The 17,145-nt window shown below is 53.4% G+C and overlaps 1 protein-coding gene across 1 annotated transcript in view; it reads right to left on the reverse strand.

Moving 5' to 3' along the window:
* Window positions 1–2,126: 2,126 nt before the first annotated feature.
* LOC124519571 (protoheme IX farnesyltransferase, mitochondrial) overlaps window positions 2,127–17,145 on the reverse strand; it is a 137,409-nt gene continuing 122,390 nt past the window's right edge. Inside the window, exon 7 of the mRNA XM_047089911.1 lies at window positions 2,127–2,814. Within this exon, the coding sequence (XP_046945867.1) occupies window positions 2,408–2,814 (407 nt within the window). The 3' untranslated portion in view covers window positions 2,127–2,407. The remainder of the gene's footprint in view (window positions 2,815–17,145) is intronic.

Raw genomic sequence — 17,145 nt, forward strand, 5'->3', positions numbered from 1 at the left:
GGACCTGTGGCTGCTTAGTACGTTAGGGGATCGCCAGCGGAAGCAAACACGGGTTTTTAATTTTTACTTAACTTTGAGTCCCATGAGGCCATGCTGCGCACATGTGCCTGGTGATGCCCCAAGAGCGCTGCAGCGTGGACATGACTTCCCAGAGATACCCCGTTAAAGAACATGCTTCACGCACCTTGGGAATGCTGATGAGCATTCCTTAGGAAAGGTGGTTAAGGTCAGAGGCTGTAGCAGGTGTGAAGAAACGAGGTGCCCCAGGAGTCCAGGTGAGCGAGTGACATCCTGGCCTGGGGAAAGGGGGTGGTCACCGGAGCTTGAAATCCACGTTCCACACCGGGACATACGGCACTGGGCTTTGGGGAGCTGGTGGGGTCACCTGAGAACAGGGTGCCTTCAGGGTGGTGGGGGACATGAAGGGAAGTTCTCACATGAAAGATCCCTGGACAGAAGACTGGGTCTGAGCGTTGACAAGCTGTGACTTCATTTGCTGCTCAGATAGATGGTGCACTGGCCACTGACCTTTTCCGAGCAGGAGAACGACAGGTCCGGGAGCCCTGGAGGATGATGTCTGTGGTGCTGGTTTCGTAGGAAGAAGGGAGAGGCTGGGTGTTTCCAAGCTGAAGGTAGGGGAAGGGCGGGCGGGTCATGGCCCTTCTTCTTTTATTAGTAATAAGCATGCTCATTATTGTTTTGGGTGTACAGGTATAAAAAAATCCAACGCACTTCCTTCCACCACCTTGGAACAGAAATACTGATCGCCCTCCAACCCCTGCTCGCTCATAAAAGCGAGTCGAGTGTTAGCAATTCTGCCAGGCCCCGTGTCAACTCGGTACAAGGCGATCAAATACACGACATCACGCCCACTGCTGTTCTCACCTACTGGTTTATTGCAGCAGGAGAGAATGGAGGCATTTTACAAACCCGAGGGCTGCAACAGGGTGTAGACGTTCTTTGCAGACATTCCTATGCCACGTTCCCCACAGGAAAGGACCCGGATACAGCCGGGAGGTAATACCGCACAGAAGTAGAAACGGGGGTCACATGTTCTCGGCAGTCGCTTTAGACAATTTTGAGAACGGGCAGGCTGCAGTGACTGTTTAAATGTCGCCTTAAATACTCCCCACGATGAATCCCAGCAGTGCCCCCACAGACTGAGCAAGGAAAACACCCCGTTAAGCATCGAGACCTTCAGGAAAGTGGGATTCGACAGCGGACAAGGACCATATGTAAAGGACGGACGGATGGAAGGGACCACACGTGCCTGGCTACAGGTTAGCTCGCACAACTCCCAGGACGGACGCATCCCTGCCCAGAGTCGGACCCGAGCTTCTGGCCACCGGATGTATGGACGCTGATTTCTGAGTTCAGAAGATCCCGGGAGAGAACGGCGTTTTCCACTGAAGGGACGCGAACATGAGCTCTGTGGCTGGCTAGGCCTACTCACGTTTTTGTTTGTTTGTTTGTTTTCCCTTCTCCATCGGCCTTGAGAAGCCGCGCAGCAAACCGGCGGCTGATGGGGGACACGAAGGGGTCAGAGCCCGCCGGATGGCTGGTATGAAGTTTAGCGCCACCCTTCCAGAAAGAAAACGCTTCAGACACCTCCAGTATTTTCAAGTGAACTATATAAAGATGCCTTTGATTCCTTGGAGTTTTTGAAATGCTGATACGTAACGGGGGTGGGACCAGGCGCTGGCAGTCCCGTCTGGGGTCCCCTAGGCAACCGTTTGGAATTCTCCCTTCGCGATGGGCCGGCAGCACACCCTTCGGGTTCTATTATTGTTTGGGGGAGTATGCGGTTGAGAATATATGTGAGAAAGCTGGACTGGGGGCCCTGGCTCTTTCACGGGGAGGGCCGGCAGGGCGCACTTCCTCCGACGTGGCCCTCCGGGGACCTGAGGACACAGAAACTCCAGACCGAGTACTCCTGATCAACGCGTCTGGTCACCAGGGAGCATTCCGACTGGCGGGCCGGGAGTGTGTGTGTGTGTCTGTGAGTGTGTGCGTGCGTGTGTGTGTGTGGCTAGAAAAGGAAGACGTGGACCTGTACCTCCCCGCAAAGAAGAAAATCAACGGGGAGGGGGCCGTCGGGGGTTAGAGGAAGAAATCTACAAAGACTCTTAAAGAGAAAAATACTCTCTCTGTATTATTAATCACCTGAGCCAACCCATTTCTCATTTGGGGCGCATCTTGGATGCTACCATTAAAAAAAACGTCGCGTGATCACGGAGCATCAAATCATTTTACAATCTCCTACTAAACCGGGCAATTTCCCTTCTCCGCTTCTAGAATTGACAAAATATTCTGGTCTCACCGCAAAGGACAAAAAAAAAAAAAAAAAAAAAAAGTGCGTCTCCCTGTACGTTTTTTTGTTTTTGTTTCCCCACGCGCCCACGTGGGGTCAACCCCGAGGCTCCCCCCCGGCACAGGTCGCCCCTGGCGGCCGCTTGCAGGTGAGCATGAGCAGCAGAAAGAGGGGCAGGTGCCAGAGGCTGCAGAAGAACAGCTTCCGGGAGCTCTTCCGGTCCGCGTCGACGTAGAACCGGAAGCCGAGGTAGGAAATATACAGGTTGATGGGGAGGGAGATGGCAGGGAAGGTCCACGTGGTGACGTCCAGGACGGGGGCGGCGGCGGACAGTCCGATCAAAGCCAGGCAGTGGCGCAGGGCGACGCGCCGGCACAGGGCCGGGTGGGTGACCGACATCATGCAGTAGCCGCCGCGGGAGTAGTCTTCACGGAGGCCCCAGCTCAGGGCGTTGAAGTGGGGGAACTGCCAGGAGTAGAGGATCCCTCCCAGGAGAAACGCTCCTGTGTGCGGGTTGAGGGGAAAAGGGGAAGCAAGACACGCTGTCATCAGAGGCTTACAAAGGCATCGCTGCCTCTCGCCCGCAAAGCCCTTCTGGCCCCGAGGTGGCCCCTCCGGATGTCACCCGGATCTCAGAGTCTCTGCCCGTCCCTGTTCTCGCCTCCACCTTGTCCAGGCCTGGCATCGGGGGACAAGCCCGGGGGAGGGGGTAACTTCACACTCCTCAAGATTCCCCCCCCCCCCGCACCCCCACCGCGGGGCACTGGGCATCTGTGGCTCCCATCCACCCAGCGCCCACCGTGCGTCCCAGCATCGCGACAACCAGAGGCCCCCTACACCGGTAGGACCTCTGCGCAGGGGGCTTGGGGGAGGCGGAGGCGGTCTCCTCTACGAGGCCCCTCCCCAGGTGCCCGGCGGCTCCCTGCTCGCAATGACGGTGCTGAACGTAGCCCCAGCCCCCCCCCGCGCTGAGCATCCTGGCTTTTGTCCCTGTCCTGGCTGCGTCACTGAGCACAGCCAGGGCTCCCAGGGCAGTGTCTGGCACATTCCACGGGCCGGCGCCATGTGACAGGCAGGAGGTACGAAGACGGCATGTGTCAAATAGATGGAGTGACATAAAGGAACACGGTCCCCTGAGCAGAACGGGAGCCTGTGTGTGGCCGGGCAGCTTTTCAACGAGGACGTATTAGTATCGCGAGCACCATTTAGCCCCTTTGTCTGGAACAGGGCCTCCCCTCCCCCACAGCGGTGGGATGAAGGCCGCCGCTCACCGGGCACCTATGGGGAGCCTTTCACACAGTTTACCTCATTTAATCCTGACATAGGATGTTAGGTAGGGTTCATGCCCCTTAGCGAACCATCACAGATCAGATGATGTTAGGTTTTACAAAAGGAGGTGACAGGAGGAAGCAGAACGAGCCCGTGTGCTGTGAAGACAGCCCCCACGAGTCAGGCAGCCCACTCCCGCGCAGGCGACTCACTGTTCACTTACTCCTGCAGAAAGTGCTAACTGAGCACCTACTAAGTGGCGAGCACCGTGCCGGGCGCCGGGGAGCACAAATCCACCCCTCCGGAAGGCGGCTCGCCATCGAGGCATTCATCAAGAGACACACTACTGAGTCTGCGTCGCCACCCCACTGCGGTGCGGAAGTCCGTGCGATGAGGACACAGAACGAGACCCAGTGGAGGCAGGCAGAGAAGGCCTCTCAGAGGAGGGGGTGTCTGGGCTGAGTTCTGCAGGACAGGTGACCTAGTCCCGTGAGGGCTGGCGGAGGAAGAAGTGGTCACGAAGGGGCTGGAAGGTGCACGGTGTAGACGAGGTATTACAAGGAGATGAGAACACGCGTTAGGATTCACCGAGCTGTCTATCGAAAGGAAAAGAGGTCAGTTGGACTGTATGATAACTGAAAAAACGTATCAAAATCAGAAAAGGGAAGCTAGTGTGGCTGGAGGGACAGGCAGGGCGCGCCACCCCCAACTCAGCGGGGTGTGCCTTCCAAGCACTGGCTTGATCCCCAAAGCAACAGAAAGCCATGGAGACAGGGGAACACGTTTCAGCATGTGTGTGTGTGTGTGTGTGTGAGCACCTGTGCGTGTGCAGGGGGTGTGAGGAAAGGGCATCAGTGTCACTTGGCCAATTTGAGAGAGAACACGCTGGCGGGGCCCAGAGCAGGCACGGAAGGTTCCATCAGGGGCTGAGGAAATGAGAGGGGACGGTGTTGCGGTCAAGGTGGTGACAGTGGGAGGAAAGAGGCACTTGAGAAGGTTTTAGGAGGCCAAGTGGCAGGGAGTGAGTGTAGAGTAAATAAGGAGGGGAAGGAGAGGGCACCCCCGTGGTTTAGGGGCCCACGGAGACGCCAGCCATTCTATGAGATGAAAAACAGGGAAGGCTCAGAGAACAGCCCAGTGACCTGGGATGTGTTCACCCTGACACGCCTCTGGGACACCCAGATGGCAACCAGGCAGTCGTGAAGAGGGGCCTGAGCTAGGATATGTCTCTGGGAGCTACTCACACCTGCATCTACCACTGGCTCAACCCCGGCGTGCAGTCATTCATCGTTTCTGCTTCCTGCTTGAATGCAAAATTCCTTAAGGGAATGGCCATTTGCCTTTTCCGTCGCCTCTCAGGAGCAGAATACAGAAAGCGCTCGATGCCGCTGCAGTGGAGGGTCCCCAGAGGCATCAGTGGGAGCCCACGTGTACAAAGAAAGGCTTTCCTAAAAGCCACCCGGGATCGGTGTGTTTCAGCACCGAGTCGTGAGCCCACGGGGCAAACCACCCTCGGTGCCCTGTTCCTGACACCGAAGTGCTCCCCTGGGGGTCCCCCGCTGAGAGAGCTGAGGGCTCGCTCACACACTCACTGTGTCACCTGCCCTGGCCGGCAGCATCCCGCACAGAGAGGCTGAAATTCTGTCACCACAGTCCTATTTCAGGTAATGAGGATCTACTGAGCGCACTCCACCTGCCCCCCCCGTCTGTGGGAATGTTCCGAGAAGGAGAGGGTGGATACTACCGCTGAAACACAACCCAGCAGGAGAGAAGGCGGTTTAAATAATTCAGAATCATTCAGAAACCCAGGCTGGGGCTCTAAGGTCCTGAAGGGCCCCTGGTGTGCACATGCCAAAGAGGATCAGAAGGAATGAGCCCTTCTTTTAATCTCTTATCTGTATTCCTCAACAGCGTGGGCTGCAGAGGGACAAAGGCGGCGGGCTTTCCCGTCCCCTAAAAGACAGAGTGGTGATTTTTTTTTTTTTACTCCTATTGTTCTGGGCAGAAACTCGCCCATTTCTGCATTGAGTGTTATCGGACAGTTGCAGCATCTCGAGGAAAGCTTGTGTGGGTGCAGACCGCAGGGCAAGGGGACCTGCTCTCAGACCCTGTCACAGTTCTTCGTGGGCTCCGTCAGTCAGTCAGTTCCCCTCCGACCTTCAAATATAAGGAAGCAAAGGAGACTTGATGGGAGCGTCCCCATTTCAGCTGCCAAATCCCTCAAATCCCCTTTAACCTTCTCTACAAATAACATGATACATATATGGCAGTTCAGGTAAACACGCTCCCATTTTCACGCTAACGATGGAAGCGGCCACTACGCGTGGAATCCACTCACTTGGTGACCAGATGGCGGGCGTCCACCGCAGGCCAGGCGCCATTCTAGATGCAAGGCCAAGCCCTGCTCCAAGTCTGGAGGGAGGGCCAGACATAAACCCGTGCGACAGTGATGGGCGCTATTCAGAGAACAGGGGGGACACGCTGGGGGCAACTGGGCACTGACGGCTCAGGGACGGCCTTCCCAAAGGCAACATCCGCGACAAGGCCCAACTAAGTGGAAGGTGCACCGCATCGGGTCCTGCGAAGGGTCGCTTTGGGTAGGTTTCTGGCATGGTGTGGAGGCCGCGGCCAGAGGCAAGGAGCTAAAGCACGGGGCTGGGCCCCGCGGGCACCTGAAGACCGGGTCAGGTGTCATGGGGGGGATGGGGGTGGCAGACACCGATCCTTGTGCCCAGGTGGGGACGCTGGGACACACCCCGGAGAGTGCGCTCATGGTGGATGCGTGAAGCGCTCGACTCTCGGCCATCTGAAGTTTGAGGTGCCTCCAAGCCATTCCAGTTAAATGCTCCAGGGCTGTCACACGCCAGGCACTGGGGGGAGGAACTCTGTCTCTCTCTCTCTTACGCTCGCTCACGACAACCTCTTACAGATGAGAAGATTCGTGAACGTGCCCCACCCAGGGGTCTTCAGCATGACTGGCACCTCCTTTTATTTATTTATGTAAAGTTTTAATTTATTTATTTTGGGGGGTGGAGGGGCAGAGAGGGAGGGAGACAGAGAATCCCAAGCAGGCTCTGAGCGGCCAGCGCAGAGCCGGGCGTGGGGCTCGAACCCACCAACTGTGAGATCGCGAACCGGAGCCGACACCGGGAGTCGACACTTAACCGACAGGGTCACCCAGGTGCCCCAAGCAGCACCTTCTGTTAGACAGCTGCTGCCCCTACAGGGGACATACAAGGACTGCTAGGGGGTGGCTGCGGGGTGCCAATGTAAAGGCTGACACTGCAGAACAGGCAGCGGGTTTGCTGGAAGGAAAAAGGGCATTTGCTGGTTTCTTAGGGGGTCCCGGGACCTTAAAAAAAATAGTTTGCTTCCATTAGAGACAGACGATATTGGCCTTGCCCGGGAGTATCCCTGGGGAACTGGAAAGGACAGAAGGGAAGGCTGGATGCCTCCTCTGTGTGCTGATGGAAAGGCAGATCATAAAGGGACCAGTAAAGAGGGGGTGCTGGTGGCTCCTCAGGGACTTGGGGACCCTGTGAGGTCCTGGCCATCACGTACGTGGAGTAGCCCACCCCGGCTCAGCCCGGGACGGGGCTCACCCCCAAAGGGTCTGAGCAGATTGCAGGCCGCGGTGAGGACAGCCGGGGCCCAGGGGGAAGCGGACAAGGCTGAGACGCCGAGAAGGGAAAGCAGCAGTGACGGAGAACGGGGCGGGGGAATCGGGGAAATCCTAGCTGTTCTGTTGAGGAGCTGCGTCAGCCAGGAAACCAGACTGGAGAGGGTTAAGATGATCAGGGCCCCGGTGTGGGCTCCTGCCTCTCTCAAAAGCCCTCTCTTTTTTGTGTGCCCACTGGAGTATTCTGTTTTGCTCAATATGCATTTTCGGTTATGCTTCTGCTTAAAATAACATAATTAAAAAAATCATTTTCATAAGAGAGTAGCATGCTGCTTTTCTGTGCGAGAGGAAATTGGGTGTGGGTTTGGCTCATGTCACAAATGAAAGAGCTTTAGAAATCACAGCTTAGCCTTAATGGATCATAATCAGAAAACCACCACCCCCACAAGCTTCTACTCGATGGGCTGTGTGCAACTGCCTCTCCTCGTAGGAGAGATGTAAAACAAATTGCTCTCTTCATCAAGATAAGGTGACCCCGGAGCAGGAAGGCTTGGATTAGTTCTGGGGCTGTGGTGGAGCCCACCTTCCTTGTGGGGTAAACACGGGAGCGCTCCGTTTACTGACTCAAAGGCCTCACCTCAGTGCCACCCACCCCCAGAGCCATCTGTTTGTACTGGGCCTATCTTCTGGGACACCGGAAATTTGCAGCGGGCCCGCTGCGGGACAGGCGTGGTCCGTTCTCCGGGCCCCTCTTCCGGAGTCTGGCCGGGGAGGGGGACGGCACAAAGGGGGAGTGCTGCCTCTGGAGGTCACCTTAGGTGGAGTGCTTGTGGGCGACGCACAGGAGGAAGGCCCATGTCAGCCTCGGAGAGATCAGGGAAGGCTTCCTGGAAGAAGTGAGTTGCAAACTGGGATCAGAGGATGGTCTCTGAGTTCCGATCCACTCGCACAAGCCACGCCTTTTCTGCTTCTTTCAGATGTGTTTTCTCAGTTTCCTGCCCCACTCTGTAGAGTCTTTGAAGCAAATATTTGTTGGTCTATGAATGCATCAAACACTGAAAACCTAGGACGCAGGTGGTGTATCTGTGGGCATGGTTCTCTGGAGGGCAGCAACCTCCTGGGATCACGACACCACAATCCCAGCTCAAAGGCAACTCGACAGAATGTCCAGGTGTCCAGGACATTACTTATTTTCCTCCATATACAGAAAATGGGAGAACAGCACATACATCGGGCAGGCCATGTACGTGTGCAAAGGGCCGGAGAGAAGCCTTATCTCGTGGCACCCTGCTCTGACTGGGGGGGCATATTAATATATTAATAGCAGGTGGGGCAAGGCTAACTAATGTCTTCCTAGTGACCCTTTGCAAATACAGTAAAACCTTGGTTTGCAAGCCTAATTCGTTCCGGAAACATGCTTGTAATCCAAAACACTCGTGTATCAAAGCGAATTTCAAAACCACTGGCTCTGTTTGTGATCACGCGACATTCGGCGTCATGAACCACTCACATTGCAAGGCATCAATCACTCTTTGATTAAGTTAAAACTTATTGGAAATGTTTGCTCGTCCTGTAGAATGCTCGCAGAACAAGCTACTCGCGACCCAAGGTTTTGCTGCACATGCATTTTAAAACCCTCTCAAAACACCTGCATACCAACTGAGGGGGACCTCACTCATTGTCCCCTCTGCGCGGGCTCGAGAAACAGCCTTGTCCACGGCACACGTCCATCATTTTGTTGGCAAACAAAGCCAAGGCGATCACGGCCGAATGGTTTCCCAAGAGGTAGGAGACAAAAATCTTCAAGTTGGAGCTCTGAGTCCCCGAACGTGCCCTTCGGAAACAAAATTCCTTTTGGGATGGACTTCAATGGTTTCAGCTTGCTTTCTGGGCTGCCCAGTGGGCCCACATTCATCCCCTTCCCACCTCCACCCACACCCATTCACTGTCATTCACCGCCCAGCCAGGGCCTCGAAAAGGACAAAGAAACAGCTCCCGTGAACCCCGTGCTGGGTTTGGGAGGTCTTCCTTCCTCGGTACAACAGGCTCCCTCTCACCTTGGCCCTTGGCGGCTGGTCTGTTCCACGACTGGTTGTGTTTGTGCTTTCAGGGTTACGTGGTGATGTAAACTGCGGGCGAGCTAGGGGGAGGAGAGCCAAACCCAAAGCTTCATGGGCACAGATTCCGAAGCCTTTCTTTTGAGGGCTGACACAAAGGGGCCTGTGAAACAGGTCGGCTTCCACAGTGTAAGCCACTGTGCACCCACCGGGCACCGTGTCAACCAGAGGCTGCCCTTCCAAAGCCATTTTGTTCATCTCCCTCAGGAAAGCACTGGCCCTGCCCCCGAACAGCCGTGACCGTGATCAACTGGTCAACCCAGCACAACTGATCTTGAGACTCGACTTCCCTGGCTGTACCAATTGGCTGGCCTCCAATTAGACCGTCTGTCTTGGGTCTAGCAACGTATTTCTAGTATATTCTTTCTCAGCCTTTTGCGTTTTCTGTCTTTGAAGAGAATAGGGCTCTGATATTGTTTGGTTTGCTAATATTCCCATGAAGACGTTCCTTGTTCACCCTGTCTTTAAAAATATCATTTGTTGGGGCGCCTGGGGGGCTCCGTCGGTTAAGCGTCCAACTTCGGCTCAGGTCACGATCTCGCAGTTCGTGAGTTCGAGCCCCAAGTCGGGCTCTGTGCTGACGGTGCGGAGCCTGGAGCCTGCTTCGGATTCTGTGTCTCCCTCTCTCTCTGCCCCTCTCTCACTCACGCTCTCTCTCTTTCTCTCCCCCTCTCAAAAATAAATAAACAATAAAAAAAATTAAAAATATCATTTGTCTTGGGGCGCCTGAGTGGCTCAGTCAGTTGAGCATTCGACTCCTGACTTCGACTTGGGTCATAATCTCCCACTTCGTGAGTTTAAGCCCAGCATCTGGCTCTGCACTGACAGTGTGGAGCCTGCTTGGAATTCTCTTTCCCTCTCTCTCTCTCTGCCCCTCCCCTCACCCCTCCCTCTCTTTCTCTCAGAATAAATAGAAATAAACTTAAAAAAATAAACTTAAAAAAAAATCATTTGTTAATGCGACCTCTGAGACTAGTTATGGAAAAACCTCACACCAGATGAACACAGACACTCATTTTCAAGTTTGATTTCAGACCAGGACGTTCCAGGACATCTCTTGAAGTGTTTGGGTTCGGCAGTGCCAGGTACTTAATACGCCCTCAATAAATATTTGTTGAATGAGTGAGGGAATAAATTCCCCCCTTTCATAGTCTATTTTCTCATCCTGGAATAAAGGAGGTACATAAAGTGAAACAGTATTTAACATTTTATAGTTCACCAGCTGAGGCTAAAAAAAAAAACAAACCCCACAATCTCTTTTTTTTTGTTACTAAAACCATCCATCTGCCAAATGTCACCTCCTGATAAGAGCCTCAGGCTGAGTCCTCATTTGTAACTGAATGTTGGCTGACATAATTAATGTTTACCACACAACAACATCTGAATTACAAACCAAAGGCAATTTACACATCAACTCTACGCAGAGCAGAGCAGAGCGGGTCACCCTGGCCCGGTCCACCGAAGTCCCGAAGTCCCAAGACCCGGGATTTAGTCACATTTGGGAAAACAGAATCTGAGCCTTTCTAAGAAATGGCGGAGACGGGGAGGGAGAGGTGGCTTTGGCAAGGAGGAGGGGAAGGTACTTTAGGGGCCTGGAAGATAAACTAAGTCGTCCCTGGAGGTAAACACAGTGGAGGGGCCTAATGCGTGTGGCTCCAGGCCCGCTGGGAGGGGGCTGTCTGCTGAGGGCACTTATCTGCAGCGCCATCTCCGCCCCCCCCCCCACCAAGCGCACCCCTTCGCTGGGGTCCCCCAGCAGGTCACTTCTGTCACTACCTTCCTGCCACACCCGGGGCCACAAAGCGGCCCTCTCCTTTGGCCTTCCGGAGTTTTTGCGGGTAAGCATTTTTAATGCGTTTTAATAGCAGTTAAGGTAAAAAAAAAAAAAATAAATACATGAATAAGAAAAGGCAAAGTAATTAGGTAGGGAGACAAGGCCTAACCCCAAATCTCAGAGGGGACACGGTCGCAGGTAAAACCCCATTACGATGCCGACCTTTGCTGAGATCAACAGGGCTTTCGAAGCTAGCAGTTTCCAGCCGGAAACGTCTCAGCCATGAAACAGCAAATATCAAGAACTAACACTGTTTTAGCGTTCCCCATTTCCACACATTGATCTGTCCAATTCCCCCGTCACCCCGCGTCCCGCTACGCCTTGCCAGGTGCTGGGTTAGCCAAGGGGCAGGCCAGACCCACACGCTTTGCACCCACAACACCACCGGGGCATCCGAAACGAGAAAAATTCCGTTTTCTCGGATAAAAACAACAACAACAACAACAAGAAAGAGGTTGTGGGGGGGCCGGGGGGGGGGAACCAGAATCCCATGTGATGTCCTCAGGTTTATTTCAGCTCTTTGGTCTTGGCTGGAGGAGGGACGGCAGGTTGATCTCTTGGGCGCTCAGGCCCTCTGGAGGTCTTAATTGGCCCCGTAGCCACTACAGGAACCACAAAAAGATGTAGACGCTGGGAAGGGGGGAAAGGACTTTGGAACACTGACGTGTCCTCAGTCCACGAGCCGAGCCGTCTGGGATGCGAATCGTGTTTCGCACAACAGCTCCTTATTTTATCTTTCTTCTCAACTAGACAGGTCCTGAGGCCGTAGAAATTCCCACCTCCCCTCCCCCTTCCGGGGCCTGCCTGCCTCCTTCTGGGGCCCAGGAAGGGGCCTCTAGGGAGGTTCACGTGGTCAGGGGGACTGAGGGACCCCGACGTTCGTGCTGGGTCTTCGAGGTCCTGCCGGAGGAGCCGGGGAAAGGACCAAGGAACGGAATCCGTCCAGTGGACTCTGCCTCCCTGCAAACACGGCCCCGGCATCCACACCCCCCAGCAGGCTGGCAGGTGTCACAACATGTCACAAGGAGGATGACCGGCTTGAGGCTTCACTAAATACTTGCAGGGTGAAATGTGACTAGGGAAGGGTGGAGGCCAGGTTTGGGACAGTAGAGCCCCCCACCAGAGAGGCGCAGGGGTGGGGGGACGGGAGGGCACGCAGGCTTGGGAGGAGGACGGGCGGGCTCGGCAATGCGCTGCCTTCCAGCACCACGGGAGAACGCACCTGCGGCACGGGCAAATAATCCTGAACTTGGGGCCCTTGCCCCTCTCCTGCTTAACCTACAAGGGCCTTGACTGCCTTTCAATACAGTCCCCGTCAGGCAGCTTATCTCAGATCACGGCCCCCGCCCCACGCTGTCCGGCTTCAGCTCCCGTGCCTACAAATTCCTGTGCACGCTCTTCCCTCTCCTCGAAAAGCCCTTCCCTCTTTGAGAGAGCGGTCTCGTCCTCACTCAGAAGGTCCTCTGCTCCAAAGCCCTCTTGGGCCCGTCTGGGGAGGTTAGGAGAACGCACAGCCCTCTGAAGACCTCTTTCTTGCTCAAGCTCTGACAGCTCAGTCAGTTATTTGACACCTGCCTGCCTCTCCTTGAAGATGCTGAGACACGCTTTCCGTGAAGACGGGGCCTGGGTTTTAGGGATTTTTGTATCCCTCGGTGCCCAGCGCACAGTAGGTCCTCACAGACACCTGCCCCAGGAAGAAAGCCGATCAGCGGAGTGGGTGGTCTCCCAGACCCTCTTATATCTTCCTCCCCTCCGGCCTCCCCTTCCTTCCTGTCCCTGCGGTTCAGTGGAGTACATCAAAGACTTCTCCATCCATATGCTTCTCCAACCCGATCTCTCTTTGGAGGTCCACAGACAAAATGATTTGGAGACACTGCAGGAGGGAAACGTTTGGGGCCACTTTTCTCCCAGCAGGGCTGTTTCAAGCAAACGTGTCCCCTAAGAGAAGAACCCGGATGGGAGACACAACCTCCGCCGGTGATACGGACGACACCCCGAGTGCAGCTCCAATAATGCCATCTGCCCCCACCCTTTGCCCATGTCCCTAGGAATTTCCGAGGTATTCTGACAGCCAGGGCTCGCTCTCTGGTTCTGTCTTTTCAGACTAGTGGCTCAGAAAGCAGTCCCTGGAGCAGGGGCACTGGCATCACTAGGCAGCGTGTTAGAAGTGCAAATTCTCAGGCCCTACACCAGACCTACAGAACCAGAAACTATAGGTGCAGGGCCCAGGAATCTGGGTTCTATTTAGCAAGCCTGCCTGGTGATCCTGATGCACATTCAAATTTGAGAACCACTGTTTTAGACTCTGGTGAGACCACAGGTGCAGTCTCCCATGATGCCCTAGTATTCAAAGCACAAACTCACCAGGAAGATGGAACACAGGTTCACAAGGACACCAATGTGTCCCTGTAGGCAGAACTGACTAAACGCAGTTTTGCGAGGATGGAAATGCTCAGTGCTGTGAGCATTTGAAATAGGGCTGTGAGCATTTGAAATAGGGCTACGGGGACTTAAGAACTGAAGGTTTAAATTGATTTAGTTTAAGCTCAAAGTTAAACAGCCACACGTGGCTAGTGGGTACTATTCTAGAAGGTGACAAGACTGTATATATAGTCACATTCAACCTACTGGCTAAAATCCCAGCAATAGAAATGTTGAAACTACAGTCTTGCAGACTCTGCCTTATTTCTTTTCTTTTTAATGTTTATTTATTCTTGAGAGAGAGAGAGACACACACACACACACAGAATCGGAAGCAGGCTCCAGGCTCCGAGCTGTCAGCACAGAGCCCGACACGAGGCTCAAACTCATGGGCAGTGAGATCGTGACCTGATGAGCCCAAGTCAGACGCTTAACCCACTGAGCCACCCAGGTGCCCCGTGACTCTGCCTTATTTCTTTGACTACTTCCGGCTAAATTTACCGTCCCTTGCACATGGCTGAGGCCCAATAAGTATTTGGCAGTTGACCCAGGGTTAACCTAGTTTTGTCTGTAAAATGGAAGCTACTGATTGATTGACTGATTCATTCATTCATTCATTCGATGTAATCAAAGATTTGCTGTTGATGTCAAGTTTGCTCTATCAAATTCATGTTTCAAAACTTTTCTGGAAGCAGTTGAAGGCATCACGCAAAGTAACCTTCTTTCCGTAAATCTGACAAGACGTTAGGTATACGACTGGACCTGTGGGCGAATCAGAATTCTGGGGGGCAGTAACCCATGTTGTGGTTGTGTGCCCCACAATGCGTTTTCAGGATCTGAAGAAAAAGAACATAATACAAGGCAACTGCTAGACGAACTTCTCCTTGTGGTGACACAAATCTGTTTCGGGCTGCACTGCTTTATGCCAGGGGTCCGTTCAGGCAGTGATGGGTCTCTTTGCGCGAGATAAGCATGCATTTTTGCCCTGCAACCTAAAACAAAGTATAGCCTGGCCCTTCGCTCTGTCTCACTAATGAATTTATATACGCGATTAAATGTGGATTACGGAAAGACGTGTTTTAAAAACGTTTTTTTAAAAAAAATTATTTTAAATATGACTATTGGCAGTTCAGCTAAATCCATACTGTCCCTGAACAAATCCAGGCTCCTAGCAGAATGCGCACTCTAAGTGGGAAGACTGTTGCAAAGTTCTTTCTCTCTCTGGCCTCTGGGGATGCAACTCCAGAGAACATTGAGGCCCAAAGTCCTCTGAAGGAAACCGCCTGGGAGTACAACAAAAGCCGCTAGCAAGAATCTGGGTGACCAACAGATGACAGAAGTGACCAAGTTCTGCACCGCCGTGGACTGCCCTGCCCCCATCGACCTCCAGGGGTTATCTGTCCCTGTAGATAGTAATACTTAACCCTGACCGTGGCTCTGTCTGGGATTCCCCAGAGAGAAAAGGTAGTTTTGGAGGCCTTGTTCCTTTTTTTTTTTTTAACTTATTTTAAGTTTATTTATTTATTTTGAGAGAGAGAGGTAAGGAAGGGCAGGGAGAGAGAGGGAGAGAGAGAATCCCAAGCAGGCTCCACACTGTTAGCACAGAGCCCGACACGGGGCTCGAACTCACGAACTGTGAGATCATGACCTGAGCTGAAATCAAGAGTCGGACGCTCAACCGACTGAGCCACCCAGGTGCCCCCTGGGGGCCCTGTTCCTTTAGGCTGGGTGTGAGGAACCCATGTAAGGTCCTGGCACTCTGGAAGGGTGTGGGGCTGTCTCCTTCAGGCAGGCAGGTGACTTGGAGCACAGTGCTGCAGAGTGGGGGTCTCTTTCAAGGGCCCCAACTCAAATGTCTGGGCAATCACTAGAAGGGTTCAGGGGGGTACAGGAGGGGAGAGGAAAGTGGGGTGAGGGGAGATGGAAGGTTCCAGGCAGGGTCAAGACTGGGGCTCCAGGCAGAACCAGGAGGGGGACTCTGACCAGGAATTTGGTGGTAAGCAGGTGTGTTCTCTAAATATAAACTGCAAACGAGGGGGAAAATTCAGACACCATCTAGTCTGGAGATGTCAGACCCATGCTTCCCTCCGTCCCCACCTTCACTCAAGATGGCCATCCCTAACACCGGACCCAAGGCCAGGCGCTCTGTCCACCAAGCCCAGAGGCAAGCTCACTGTGGGCAGAACAACAGCCAGGTAACAATTACGAATTGCTCAGAGTTGCCAGACCGATAAAAATCTCATGATTTTTGAGATTATTTTCTTGATCTGCATGAATCCATCTACTGTACAAATGAGGAATACTTAGCAAGAACTCACTTAATCCTCACGACAGCTCCGTGAGAAGGGACCACGGGGGAGATTGAGGAGACGGTAGCATAAAGAAGTCTAGAACGTTCATGTCAAGTCTAGAACTAGCCACCTGGGTGGTTTAGTTGGTTAAGCATCCAACTTCGGCTCAGGTCACGATCTCACAGTTTGTGGGTTCGAGCCCCACGTCGGGTTCTGTGCTGACAGCTCGGAGCCTGGAGCCTGCTTCCGATTCCGTGTCTCCCTCTCTCTCTATGTCCCTCCCAGCTAGTACTGTCTCTCTCTCTCTCAAAAATAAACATTAAAGAAAAAAAGTCTAGAATGTCCCAAAGGGCACCCCTGCTCTGGAGCACTCACTCCTCACCACTGTGCTGCCATCCCTCCCACACGGATGAGATTCCGGTCTGGGGTTTATCACTGAGCAAATGAACAGGAACGTTCTAGAATATCTTATGTGTAGACGTGTGGAATGCCAACATTTACAGGATATTAAAACTGTGCTAAGAGACAATCACGCTAAAGGTGTAACCGCCTTTGTAAGGTTGCCAAGTCAGAGTGTAAGGGCTTTTATGAAAAGTTTCAGAAATGTGGCTTACAGGGCAAACGTTTATGGTCAACTGCCTTTTGATCTCTCATGTGAAAAATATGTACTTACGTCTCTTGCAGGAAACCTCACCACTTCCTTCCTAAGTGTTGGTCAGAAACACTAATTACCTGGCTAATTAGACTGTGAAACTTCCCTTCCAGATGGTAAAAAGGAGCTATTTTCACCCCACAAATTTCGTTGTGACATGCCACCCAAAAAAAAAAAAAAGATAGATGGATTTCAATGGTTTTATTGTAGACACTGTGAAGGACTTAAGCAAATCATATAAAAGTAAATGAGAAACTGATGAAAAGGGTCTGCTCCTTCACAAAGGGGTGGGGCGGGGGGGTTGGTGGGGAATCACCTGGTTCTGTGGGGAAAAGCTCACGCCCGGGCAGGGGAGACCGAGTCCCGGACACCCGCTCCACGATGCGGGACGTCCCCCAGGACTGATCAGCCCTAACGGGGCTCGTGACTTTTAGGTGCCTGCTTTCCACTCTACCTGCTGTCACAGCAATGCTTGTTTTTGTGGGGTTTTTTTTTTTTTTTGTTTTTTGTTTTTTTTTCCCTAGGCATTCCCTGCCCGGCCCGGGAAAGCACACGTCCCCCTGGAAAGCCCGACGACATGGTCTCCCTTCAGCCCTGCCTTCACGCGACCGCAGGAATGAGTACGGGCTAG

This window comes from Lynx rufus, unplaced genomic scaffold (genome assembly GCF_022079265.1).
Source record: "Lynx rufus isolate CCGP_SWC_20201006 ecotype Redwood Valley unplaced genomic scaffold, mLynRuf1.p SCAF_28, whole genome shotgun sequence".
Taxonomy (NCBI): domain Eukaryota; kingdom Metazoa; phylum Chordata; class Mammalia; order Carnivora; family Felidae; genus Lynx; species Lynx rufus.